Below are 14,441 nucleotides of genomic sequence, written 5' to 3'. Positions count from 1 at the left end.
TACTCCTTTTCCTATTTGGAACCAGTCTGTTCCATGTCCAGTTCTAACTGTTGCTTCCTGACCTGCATACAGGTTTCTCAAGAGGCAGGTCAGGTGGTCTGGTATTCCCATCTCTTTCAGAATTTCCCACAGTTTATAGTGATCCACACAGTCAAAGGCTTTGGCCTAGTCAATAAAGCAGAAATAGATAGATACTTTTCTGAAACCCTCACTTTTTCGATGATCCAGCGGATGTTGGCAATTTGATTTCTGGTTCTTCTGCCTTTTCTAAAACCAGCTTGAACATCTGGAAGTTCACGGTTCATGTATTGCTGAAGCCTGGCTTGGAGAATTTTGAGCATTACTTTACTAACGTGTGAGATGAGTGCAATTGTGCAGTAGTTTGAGCATTCTTTGGCATTGCCTTCCTTTGGGATTGGAATGAAAACTGACCTTTCCCAGTCCTGTGGCCAATGCTGAGTTTTCCAAATTTGCTGATGTATTGTGTGTAGCACTTTCACAGCATCATCTTTTGGGATTTGAAATAGCTCAACTGGAATTCCGTCACCTCCACTAGCTTTGTTTCCTTGACTTCATATTCCAGGATGACTGGCTCTAGATGAGTGATCACACCATCATGATTATCTGGGTTGTGAAGATCTTTTTTGTACAGTTCTGTGTATTCTTGCCACGTCTTTTTAATATCTTCTGTTTCTCTTAAGTCCCATACCATTTCTGTCCTTTATTGAACCCATCTTTGCATGAAATTTACCTTTGGTATCTCTAATTTTCTTGAAGAGATCTCTAGTCTTTTCAATTCTATTGTTTTCCTCTATTTCTTTACATTGATCCCTGAGGAAGGCTTTCTTATCTTTCCTTGCTATTCTTTGGAACTCTGCATTCAAATGGGTATCTTTCCTTTTCGCCTTTGCTGTTGGCAATGTACCACAACGAACAGATTTTATACTTTGATTGGGTGAATTGCATGGAATGTGAATTATGGTCCATGAAGCCATTTGAAACATAAAGTTTATCTAAAGGATTACACTTACAAAGGGGAAGTTTAAGGTTAGTAGCAGGAGGTAGCTGAAATGGATTGGATTTGGGAAATTTATGTTTCTGCCAACAAACAGCCTATTCTAGGCACCCTGAGGCTACATAAAAAGGAAAAAAAAAAAAAAAAACAACAACACCTTAGTATCTCCAGGGACTTTCATAGGAAAACATTCAAAGCAAGGGCATTATATTTTGTTAGGTATTCTTTTAAACAGCTTTTAACTTATCATTGGGCATTCAGTATGGCTTAGGAGCTGCACATTTTACAATGCTTATATATAACATTCATTGTGAATTTGAATCTTTATAATCACTTCTTTAAATTATGAATAGTTGAATATAGTATGTTGATTAGAAATTAATGGGATATGTACAAATGCTGGCTTTTTCAATATGTTTTGCTTTTCTGTAATTTAATTTCTGATTGAGATATTTTGTGTTTGAGAACGTTGCAGTTTATATTTTACCTGTTCCTCCTCTTCTCAGCCCCCCAACTTAGTGTTAAGGAAGCATGGCAGGTGATACATAGATTTGAGAAGTAGGATACAATTTCCTCTGTTTAAAAAATAACTCATTTTTATTAGATTATTTGTTCAATTACTTTTCCCTATTTTTAACGTATTTTTCAGCTGCTCCAGTTGATGTACTAAAAGCTCTAGATTTTCACAATTCTCCAGAGGGAATATCAAAAACAACCGGCTTTTGCACAAACAGAAAGAATTCAAAAGATTCAGATACTGCTTACAGAGTTTCAAAGCAAGCACAACTTAGTGCCCCAACGAAACAATTATTTTCAGGTATGTTCTTTTTACTACTGTGACTACTGCTGCTTTGATAACTATTATTATTCCTTTTTATCATGCTACATAATGCACAATTATGGGGGGATTTTTCATAATGGTTTGAAAAATACTTGGTGAATTTTTTTTTCCTGTCCTTGAAAGCACTAAATGACCTGGTATTAATTGTCTAGAAGTCATGATAATGTAGGGAAAGGGAGTAGTGAATGACAATTTCTGAGTATCATATTTTCTTAGTAAGTACATTATTATGAGTGCTTGCTTGTTATTGGATACATATCCATTGTTTTTCTCTTACATCTTCACTAGGTTGAGTAGCCTGGTTCCTATTTAACAGAAAAAGAAACTGAATTTCACTGAGACTCTGACTTAACCCATATTACAGAAGGTCAATATTTAATGCAGGGTTTGTTTAATTGCCAAGGCCAATATTGTCTTATCAAGTATTCCTTTTTGGTCTTTTAGGATCTTTTCAGAAACAATTTATCCTTTAAATTCTTCATATTATCCTCTACTGTCCTCATGTGAAGGAACTCAAGTTCCCTATTTTTACATAAAACTTCTCTATTGATAGAAAAATTATAAATCAAAGGACTAAAAATTTACAAAGCAAAATAGCATATTTTTCAAGAAAATACATTTTAAAGTATTTTTGTACATAGATTTATTTTGCTAAATCATTGATTCTTCCAAATATTTCCTGTCTTGAAAAATGCAAATTTGTGGTGGACAAAAAATAACAAAATGCAAATATAAAGATAAAATGCACACTTTTTCCTGACTTAAAATGAAAAATTAAATTCATGAAATGTTTTTCAAATCAAATTGAAAGTTGTAAATGGTAAAAATTAAGCTGCTTTTCTCTTTATTTGCACTCTAATGCTGAAATAGGAAAAGGATGGTAATTTTCAAGAGAGAAGCAGAGAGTAAAATAGATTAATGGAAAAGCTTTAGAGGTACTCAAGAAGTTGGTCTATAATTTTTTATATGTGGCTCATCATCTCAGGATCAGTTTTTCTGCCTTCTGGTGTAGTAGTTATTTTGATTAATTTGATTATTTCTGTTGTTTATTCTTGAAAAAAGAGCACAACGTGTACTTCTAGGAGGTCCTTCTATGTCAGTTAATAGAATAATCATTTCCCCCTCTTCTCAAAACATTGTGTCTTAGGTATGTGATTTTAATAATGAGTAATTCAGATAGGAAGAGACATCTATATCTCTTTCTGCATGCAAGTGATTATAGGGTTACCTTCCTGGAAGATAGGGTAGCTTCCTGTCAATTAATACAAAAGAGCATTTAATAAGAATTGCCAACAACACTTTCACCATTAAAAAATTGGAGGTGAATATGTGAGTAGTATTCTTTATTAAAATAGTGAAAATTCTTGGGAAATTTATTTGAAATACTTTTCCTTTCATTATGAAAACACAAAGTAACAACTTCTTTGCTAATGAATGAAGTAAGCAGTAGTATTGGAAACTTCAACATTAGGGCTGGGGGAAGTGTTTTCAGATTGTCATTGTAATGTTCTGTTGAGTTAAGGTATATGTCCTCCAAAGTCCCAATTTGAGACCTTAAATTTAAATACCTGAGAACTCTGTTCCTGTGACCTGAATAGATGCTGTAATTTGCAAATTTTACCTGGTCTGTTTAGAACACCTGCTGTGGGACAGACATAGTACTAGAAACGTTGTGTATAGTGAACTTTATGTTCATAACCACCTGGAAAGAAGAATATTTCAACCCAAGTAATGGATTAGGTGTTAGAAATGTGAAATATTTGAATACAGTCACAGAACCCATGGATGACTTAAAGCTGAGAGATAGTTTGGGGGCTCTTTTTAGACAAAAGTGGGCTTTTCCCATTATGCAAAATTACCTTCACACATGATTTTAAAAACTCTACCAACCACTAAGTTACTACAGAAAGAGATTTTATTTAAAGGGAGACATATTCTGCATGGAAATATATGGATCACAAGTTAAAAATTAAACCCAAATAGTAGTTATTGTGCTTTTTTAATATCAAATGTATTCATGGATGCAATATCTATTGATGTTAAAAGCCAATTTAAGGAATCGTTTTTGAATCTGATATACTCTTCTGAGTGATTATTACTCATCTAGGATTTATGTATACACACTTAAAGGTGGTAACATTTTTTTTTCCTCTAACAACAATCATTTAATAGAGAGGATACTTTATTCTTAGTTTGTGTTTATACATTTTAAAACATACTAAGTTGCAAAATTACACATTTTTTTCTATATCATATATACTGATCACTACTATTTAGATAAAATTTCACATCTTAAGTGGTTGAATTTGTGTTATTGAACTTACTTTGCAATGAATTATCTCTGATAGACTTAGTTGGTTGAAACAAATTTGATTAGCATCTTATAGGGAGGAATCTAAATAAGTGTCTAGGTTATATTGTGGACATTTTGATATTGAGTCATGATTTTTTAGAATTTATTTTTTAAAGGTCATAACTTAAAGATTACAATTAAAATATTATTGCTTAATTTTAAATTGAGAAATGCTTCTATAATTGAAAGATTTTACTCATTGCTATAATTAGAATTTGACAATTTTCAAAAGCTGTATTACATACATGGGATGATTAATATTTGCTACAACTTATTAAGTCTTACATGAATATACTATTTCCTGAAATTCCTCTTTTTGTAAATGTCCTTTATTAAATAATTTTTGCAAAAATGAGAAAATATTGTTTTCTCCAACTCATACTATTTTGGCATCATTTTTTTGAATACAGAACGTATTTGAAAATTGAGGTATTCAGGGAAAGAAGTTCTATAATTCTCAACAACATTTTGATTTAATCATTTGAAGAAAAAACTTTGTTATTGAGCTTCCTCAATTTTAGGCTATATTACTTATATTTTTATTTGTAGTAGAAGAAGCTAAAAGATGTTTTTGTTAATTGATGTGTTTTATTATCTTTCCATTCTATATACATGATCATTTTTCTTCTATTGATTTTCATAAATATAAAATTGTATATCTCTGTGGCACAAATCATATCAAACAAAATTCTTACTCTGTGTGTGTGTTTGTGTATGTGTATAAATTGCAATGAAAGCAAGGTTTTTATGATCTATTTGTGATCCAGTGAGGTTTTATTGGTAAATTATTTTAAAGATTAAAATTAAGAATTTTAAGTAGACATTATTTATTTGGAGGCATCTATCTAGATTTTAGAGTATCTAGATTTTAGGTAGATTAGAACCAAATAGGTAACGTTAATTGACTTCTTTGTGACATAGTCTAATTTGCTTTCCATAGCATTTTAATTAATTCCATTTCATAATACATCTTCCCACTACATTATTTTAAGTGACTGCATAGAATTCCACTATATTAATATTTTAAAATTTTATTTAACCAGTCCCAACCACTGCAGGCAATTTTAATGTTTTATTATTATAAATAGTATTCTAATTAATTGACTTGGCATGCTGCGATTCATGGGGTCGCAAAGAGTCGGACATGACTGAGCGACTGAACCGAACTAAACTGAACTGAATATCTTTATGTATAAGTATCCCTCTCACTTCTATAAATTCTTCAAATTAAAACTTAAAGTCTCCTATAGTCTTCTGAATTTGAATTCATGGCATTCATATTTGTAGTATTTCTATTATTTCATACTACCATACATAATCATGTATGTAATAGATGGACTGAATATGGAATTTCTTGGTGCTGGCTTATGTATGCACATATACACCAGTTTTGCATATGTAAAATTTTTAATTTAAATAAGCTCATCCTTCAAATAATAATGCCTAGTTTACTTATGTCCCAGAGTAGTAAAAGGATTAAATAAAATATATATGTAAACTTATTTTTGAAAAATAGAACCCAAAAATTTATATGCAGTGTTTTTAGTTAAAAAAAATACACAATAGTCATTGTTTAAATATCTGAGATATATTGTGGTACTATTTAATTTATATATTTATTTAATAAATGCTTACTAAGAACTTATGTAGATCTGACCCCATGTTGGATATTTGGGATATGATGATGAGAGGGAAAAGAAAAAAAACTAACCCTCCTAAATTTAGAATCAAATTAACCAAATATATAAGAGTGTTGATTTAATGACATAAGCTTTTTATTAGTGAAACTTCATGTGTGATAGAAAAAACTGCTCAGAAAATCTTTAGCTTTTGAAGAGATGACTAAAAGAGTACCATCATATGTTGTGTCCTTACAATGCCTCTTTAAAAAGAGGATAAAGAGCACAGATTAGACAAAGGCAGAAAATACAAAGTGTACACCAGAATTTCATCTTAAGTGTTCTAAAAGTGCTTCTTGTGTGTTTGATATTGAATTGGCACCAAGATCTTGTTTCCTAACTATGCATCCAATTTTACATAATCCTTGTGCTTTACATGAGTGACGGCGAAGTTTGAATACAGCTTCAACAATTATTACAGACAAAGATTAATAGAATCCCTTCCCCACTGGTTTTTAAGTCAGTATCGTTATTACTGTTTGAAATTTGGTTACTGGTTAAGACCATATTGGTAAGCTCAAAAATAATAGGGTGATCCAGGAATAGTTTGGAATTTCTGACTCTTTGGCATTCTGCTTTCAGGGGGAGCTTTTCCAGAAGACTTTTCAATATTATTTACAATAAAACCCAAGAAAGGAATTCAGTCTTTCCTTTTATCTATATATAATGAGCATGGTATTCAGCAAGTTGGTGTTGAGGTTGGGAGATCACCCGTTTTCCTGTATGAAGACCACACTGGAAAACCTGCCCCAGAAGACTATCCCCTTTTTAGAACTGTTAACATTGCAGATGGAAAGTAAGTAACACAATAATCCAATGTTTTAATGGTGTGGAAAGCAGTTCCTTCATTTGGTCATTCAACAAATATTTATAAAGTGTGATGCAGCTTTTCTAGGGAGTGGTGATGCAGAAATGAACAAAACAATAAAATACCTAATCTTACATAGTTTACAATCTGGGTAGACAAGCAGTGAATGATAAAAAAATTACTAATGAATAGTTTATCAGATGGTGATAAGTGACAGGGAGAAATATAGCAATGAAAAGACTAGGGGATGATGGTGGGGAGTACAGTTTTAAGGAGTGAGGTCAGGGATAGTCTTACTAAGAAGGTGACACGCAAAGGTGGTAGGATGCATGCCACTGCTAATAATTAAAAGGATAGTATTCCACACGAAGGAAAAACAAATGCACAGCCTCTGATTCTGGCTGTGACTGATTTGGCCTAAGCAACATCAAGGATGCCAGTGTGGCAGGAACAGAGTGAAACGTTGGTTGAGGATGGAGAAGCAGTGGGAGGGCAAATGGTGTAACACTTTGTGTTGTTGTTTGGTCAGTAAGTCCTATCTGACTCTTTTGCAGCCCCATGTAGATGGCCAGGCTCCTCTGTCCATGGGATTTCCCAGACAAGAACACTGGAGTGGGTTGCCATTTTCTTCTTTAGGGGATCTTAAGAGTCGGACACGACTGAGCGACTTTACTCACTCACTCTGACCCAGGGATGAAACCCACATCTCCTGCATTGGCAGGAGGATTCTTTTTTAATGAGCCACCAGGGAAGTCCATAATACATTGGATTATAGGTGATTGTAAACATTTTGGATTTTATTGCGGGTAAATATGAAGTCACTGTAGACGTTTTGAGCTAAAGAATGATCTAATTTGACTTCCTTAGATGGAGCTAGCGGTAAAGAACCCGTCTGCCAATGCTGGAGACAAAAGAGACTTGGGTTCGATCCCTGAATTGGAAAGATCCCCTGCAGGAGGGCTGTTAACCCACTCCAGTATTCTTACCTGGAGAATTCCATGGACAGAGGAGCCTGGTGGGCTACAGTTCACAGGGTTTCAAAGAGTTGGACATGACTGAAGTGACTTAGCATGCATGCATGCACCAATAATATTAATATTGACAATCATAGGAAGTTTTATATAATACTCAATATGTGCTGTATACTGTTGTGAACGCCTTATGCAAGTTAACATTTAATTTTTCACAACTCTTTGAAGAAAATAATATTAATAAACCCATTTTACAGATAAGGGAAGTGAGGTACTGGGAGTTTAAGTAATTTGCATTTGTAAAGTGGCAAAGGTGAGGTTTGAACTCAGATAGTCAAACTATCCAATAACAGCCACTCTCTTAAGAAAATCATGCTGAATTCTGTATTGTGAATATTGTTTAATATTGTTTTGCTCCCTATCATTTCAGGAGCAGCTAAAGACAAATAAATGTTTCTTAAATGTACTTGATATTTTATTGCTGAATTTAGGCTACTAAAGAGATTTATCACAAATATAACATTTGATTATAGACATAAGAAAGAAATAGCTGTTCAGATCAGATTACCGTTGTCAGAACCATGGAAAAACTGCCTCTCAAACCCAGGAAAAAACTGGGCTTTCCCAAGTAATTTACATCATTATCCTTAATATGAAAAGTGATGATAATTCTATGAGTGAAAATACATCAGAGTAAGAAGTGTAGGGTATACTGTTATAGATTGTGTTTTTTTTTTTTTAGTTTTTTATTTTTTAAATTTTTTAAATTTTATTTTTTAAATACAGCAGTCCTCTTTGGCATGGTTGCCTTGAGCAAAGACCTTAGAAGCCAGGGAGTGAGCATGGGGGATTATGGAGGAAGAGCATTCCTGGCAAAGTGAATTAGGTGAAAGGAACAAGAAAGAGGCAGAAGTGTGGCTGGAGTACTGTGAATCAGAAAGCAGAAATGTGGACATGAGATGGAAGAGAGGCACGGTTAGGCAGAGTTAGTACTTTGGCTTTTACTGGGAGTATCAGGTTAGCTTTTAGCTAGAGAGAAACTTGATATGACTCATATTTTAAAATGGCCACTCTGGTTGCATCAGAGTGGGAGCAGGGACCAGTTAGGAGTCTAGGAGAGAGACATGGTTACCTGGTCAAAATTGTGAGATTTGAATCCTGAATATCCTGTGAATACAGGATTGACAGATTTCCTGATGATATGAATGTGTAGTATGACAGAAAGAGGATAATTAAGAATGTTTCCAAAATTTAAGGCTAATTTAGTATTTTGAACATTGTATGTGACACCATGATTATGACATATTATTATCAGACCTTAAATTAATTCAACAAAATTCCAGTTTAGAGTCCTAATCAACTTTCAACAATTGAAAGAAATCATTTTTATTTTATGTTAATGAAAAGCACATGCCCGCAGTAGTGGAGAGGGTTTAATTGAAGACACAGGCTTCTTGGCAGAAACATGTGTAAATTTTACTCTCACAGTATTAAGTGCCTCCTAATATAAATCTTTGTGCAATTCAAACCAAGCAGATGCCTATGCTAGCTGAAATTACTATGGAAAGAACAAAGATTAAGTGTATATGGAAATATACTTGGTCCTCATCAGTAGTCATGCCAAGTCACATGAAACAGATTTTTGAGAGGCTCCTGCAACTCTTTGGGTACTTTATTTTATGGATATAGTCCTAGAAACTTCTGGAATATTAATTTAGCACTTTTCATTTGGAAAAATAAGAGTGGTTTGCAAAATCCAAGTGAGCTTCATTTAGTTGTTTATGTTAGCACAAGATACTGTTAATAAAACCCACCATTTTGTGATTTTGATTAGGGTATTTGTATTTCCAAAGGACTGGCCACATCTCCACTCCTACCCCCCCACCCCCGCCCATCCCACCCCATCCCCACCCCCACTGCAAAGCCTGTCATCCCTGCCCTGAATTAGCTGGAGCAGTAGCTTCAGAGTGAATTGAGAGTCTCACTCCACACATGCATTGACTATGCTTTCTTTACTTCCTGCCAACTCTGGAAAGGAGAGATATTGTGTCTCAGTCTTGGATCCTGCCCACAATACTGAAATATAACTGTCTTGAAATTAAAATGGAAAAAGAAAACGAAAGCACTTGAAATAAATGCGAATAAAGACAGAGAAGCACATTGTGTCTTACAATTAAACGTTCAATTGCTCCAGATGGAGCATTCATTCAATTAGTAGACATACCCTTTTAGAGCCCATATCAGGGGATCTCTCAAGTAGAATTCTTTTAAGTGAAATTCCACATTGGAAGAAAGCATTTATGTACATAGAAACTATTACTTATCCCATATCCCACCCCTAATCTCTATCAAATACCCTCATGAGGACATGGTGAGATCAAGCTATTGTTTCAACACAAGGTGAAGCAGAGGATGGGCACTTCCTTATCAGCACAGACAGCCAAATCTGCTGTGCATTTACATGGCTGTGTGACTTTGAGTACTTACCACTGCTCTGGATACTAAGTAGCCACTTGTTAACTGATTGATTAATAAATAAGCCTACATTTTGTATAATTTAAGATCACTTGTATAATTTAAAATACATTGTACTCTCACATGAATAATGGTTTGACAACATCTTTGGAACATACAGAATTATTTGGCTTTTTAAGGTGGCACCGGGTAGCAATCAGTGTGGAGAAGAAAACTGTGACAATGATTGTTGATTGTAAGAAGAAAACTACAAAACCACTTGACAGAAGTGAGAAAGCAATCGTTGACACCAATGGAATTATGGTTTTCGGGACAAGGATTTTGGATGAAGAAGTTTTTGAGGTAAAATAAATCAAACTTTATTTTTCTGAAGATTATTAATTCAGATGAGTAGAGTTAATAATAGCAACAATCCATATATGCTATAAAGCAAAGTTGTAAACTTTAAAGGGTGACCTACTTTCTTCCCCTGTGTGTATAGCAGTGATGCTTTCTATTGTTCAGTAAGAGAATGAGTAGACAGTGGTGACTATAAAACCTGGGAAACTTTAATAGAGATTGGTTGATTTAAACACTGGCATGCTATTCTCTTGGGAAAGGCAAATGGCTTTCCTCTTGGTACTTTGCATTGTTTTCTTTGGAGAAAAGAACATTTTCTTCACTTCCTTCTCTCAGAGATTAAGTTAATGAAATGTACAAGTCAGATTTGTGTGTGTGTGTGTGTGTGTGTGTGTGTTTCCAAGGTAAAATAGAGATACTCCAAAAGACAAACTATATTTTAAAAAATCACTATTTCAATGTGAAGGTAATGGTTAAAAGCTCCTTTCCAGTTATAATTGGCCAGGTATGATAATCACATTATTTATTTGACCCTTCCGTCATTGTATCTGGTAACTCTTGCTTTAATTTTCATTTATTCAATTATTAATGGAACAAACACATTTGACTCCATGAAGGGGTGCACTCCTGAGCTATTCAGTCATTACTGATGATTGTTTTTATACCATTTTTGAATAACTTAGTTTTCAAAGTGTAACAAAGTAAAGCTGTATAATATAATATGGTTTAATAGACAAGTTTTACATGGAAATACATTTGCTGCATTCTGCTGATACGTATATAGAGATATGTATGTACACATAGTATGTGTTTTCAGAAACCACAGTGGAAATTCAGAGGGCCAGTAGAATATTGCATTTCTGTGCTTAGTTATATAATCAATAGCATAATTTCAAATAGAACTATTATTTGCAACATTTCAGATTATTTGGGATTCTGTTTGTTTCTGAGTTTCTGCATTAGTATATACCCAGGTCTTTGACTCTAAACAAAATGTTTTAATACAGTATATCACACTAAATTAATGACAAACTGATTCAGACAATATGTAATAATAAACTCTCAGTTATTTCAATATCATGCATTGATTGCACACAAATGATAAATGAATATTTATTTATTAAATGAATGAGTATTATAAATAATTTAATTTTAGGTTTACAGTATTCTATTTTAAAATTAAACTGTTTATGAACATCAGTTTCATAAGCTAAATCTATTTTTGTAATACACAGTACCTTATTTTCCTAGAACATATGAGTAATATGGAAGAAATATATCAGTTGAAGGTTTCATTTCATACGTTAGTTTAATCTATTGCTGTACATATTCACAGAGCTTGTGTAAGTTAAACAATGGAAATTAAGAGTAGATTGCTTTTGCCATAAATTAAAACATATAAGAGGAAATATATAATATTGATATTTATTCATTAGTTCTCAAAATTTACTGTTTCTGAAAGATAGTATTTGATATATGTACACATTGATTGGGCTTCCCTGGTGACTCAGACTGTAAAGAATTCACCTGCAGTGAAGAAGACCCAGGATTCATATTTGGGACAGGAAAATCACCTGGAGAAGGGAATGGCCAACCACTCCAGTATTCTTGCCTGCAGATTCCATGGACAGAGGAGCTGGCTCCACAGTCCATGGGGTCACAAAGAGTCGGACACCACTGAGCGACTAAATTACTGAGCGACTAACACACACACACACACACACACACACACACACACACACATTGATTAGATTTCTTTTTCATACCATTGAGACTTCTATTTTTACCTGAACTTACTTCTAGGTGAATGTCATTTAATTTTTATTTTTTATTCCCCCTACCCTAACATGCATATAAAAACAGATTATATTCCACTTTCTTTTCCATATACTACACTCATACTTACTGGGTCTGGTTTAGAGTTTTTTAAGTGTAGTTACAGACTATCACAGTAATCTTCTCTTTTTTTTGAAAATAAATAATTAAACCTAATGTTACATATTAAAAAATATGTAATAAGCACCTCTATGTTTCATAGGCTGATTATAGTATCAACAATTAAAATATATAAAAATGATTCCTTAAAATATTTCCATGTGTCTTCAACCACTACTAACCAGATATATCTAGCCAAGAGGTATCTAGTAAACTACCAAAGACAGAGGTACTGGAAGCAAAATTTATCATTATTTTCTCTGATTAAACATTAACAATCTAATGCATAAACCATATTCTAAACTTTGAAGTAACTTCAGCTGTTTACCTGAAAAAAAAGTCTAATGTGCAATATATGAATTGCAATCTACAGAGTTTTTAGAATTCAGCATTAAATAGATAAAAGCAAAACTAAAAATATTTTCTAAAGTATGATGAAATTAGTTTATATGAAAATGCCAAAATGAATATGTAGACCCATAATTCAGATTATATACTTTTAGCATGGCAGAGTAAATATAAGAATTGATTTTGGAATGAGAAAAATCTGATTTTGAATCCTAATACATAGTTTAATCATGTTTCTCTGTGTAATTACTTTTTGTAAGTTTTAATTTCTTAGTCTTCAGATGAGAACAGTAATATAATCTCTTTTGTATTTTTAAATAATTGAATTTATGCATGTAAAGTGCTTGAAGTACTAGTACTAGACAGATTGTGACTCCTCTGTATATCTTTTTACCTTGCTAAGAATTTTTTTTTTTCTTAAATGTACTTATTTTAACTATTTTTGGCTGCACTGGGTCTTTATTGATGTTCCTGGCCTTCCTCTAGTTGTGGTGAGCCAGGGCTACTCTTCACTGGGGTGTGCAGGCTTCTCACTGTGGTGGCTTCTCTTGTTGCAAGGCGTGGTCTCTTGGGCTTTCTCATGGGTTTCAGTAATTGCAGCCCATGGGCTCAGTTGTTGTGAGTCATGGGTTCTGAGTGGAACCTCAGTAGTGGTGATGGGCTCTGTGGTCTGTGACATGTGCAGTCCTCCCAGACTGGGGTTGAACTCATTTCCTCTGCATTGGACCCTCAGGAAAGTCCCCATGTCCCTTTAAATTGCATATGTTTTTCAAGGTTCATACTTAAAAAGATAGTATGCTAGTAGACATAGTTTTCCTACAGAACAGCATGATAAGATGGAAACAACTTTCACATTTATCCATCTTTCCCAGTCTAGATGCATTTTTGTCAGAGTCTTTGAGACTATTTTTCCTATTTATTAAGGTATAATTGAAGTATAATAATATAAAAATATCAAAAGAGTACTATTTAATCAGTTGCGACATATACATATATGTGTATACACACACGTGTGGCACATATATGTGTATACATATACATATATGTGTACACATGTACATATATGTGTGTACATATACGAGGATTCCCAGGTGGCTCAGTGGTAAAGAATCCACCTGCCAATGCAGATATCAGAGATGCGGGTTTAATACCTGGGTCAGGAAGATCCCCTGGAGGAGGAAATGGCAAACCACTGCAGCGTTCTTGCCTGGATAATCCCATGGACAGAGCAGTCTCTGGTGAGCTACAGTTCATAGTGTGGCAAAGAGTTGGATGTGACAGCACACACACAGGCACACACCTCTGAAATTATTGTCATCACACTCAGAGATTTCCTCCTGTATTTTTATGATCCATCCTTTCTCGATCCTAAACCCTAGGTAATCTCTAATTTATGTTTTATCACTACAACTTATATGTTACAGAAATTTTATAAATGGAACTGTACTGTATACATTCATTTTAGTTTGGCTACTTGTTACTCAGCATACCATTTTTGAGCCTTATCCATGTTTTCTTATGTATCTTTATTTTGCCTTTTTTTTTGAGCAGTTTTCTAATGTGTGAATAAAACACAGTTTCTTAATCTGTCTATTCTGCTAGAAAGCATTTGGATTGTTTCTATACTTTGGCTGCTGCATACAAAGCTCTTGTGAACAATCATGCCCATTTTGTGTG

General features: G+C 33.7%; 1 protein-coding gene across 1 annotated transcript in view; it reads left to right on the top strand.

Annotated features, from left to right (window-relative positions):
* COL11A1 (collagen type XI alpha 1 chain) overlaps window positions 1–14,441 on the top strand; it is a 225,180-nt gene that overhangs the window by 27,527 nt on the left and 183,212 nt on the right. Inside the window, exons 2-4 of the mRNA XM_004002244.6 lie at window positions 1,665–1,832; window positions 6,471–6,684; window positions 10,322–10,484. Of these exons, the coding sequence (XP_004002293.3) occupies window positions 1,665–1,832; window positions 6,471–6,684; window positions 10,322–10,484 (545 nt within the window). The remainder of the gene's footprint in view (window positions 1–1,664; window positions 1,833–6,470; window positions 6,685–10,321; window positions 10,485–14,441) is intronic.

Source organism: Ovis aries, chromosome 1 (assembly GCF_016772045.2).
Source record: "Ovis aries strain OAR_USU_Benz2616 breed Rambouillet chromosome 1, ARS-UI_Ramb_v3.0, whole genome shotgun sequence".
In the NCBI taxonomy this organism is placed as follows: domain Eukaryota; kingdom Metazoa; phylum Chordata; class Mammalia; order Artiodactyla; family Bovidae; genus Ovis; species Ovis aries.
This window is presented reverse-complemented; position numbering and strand designations above follow the sequence as displayed.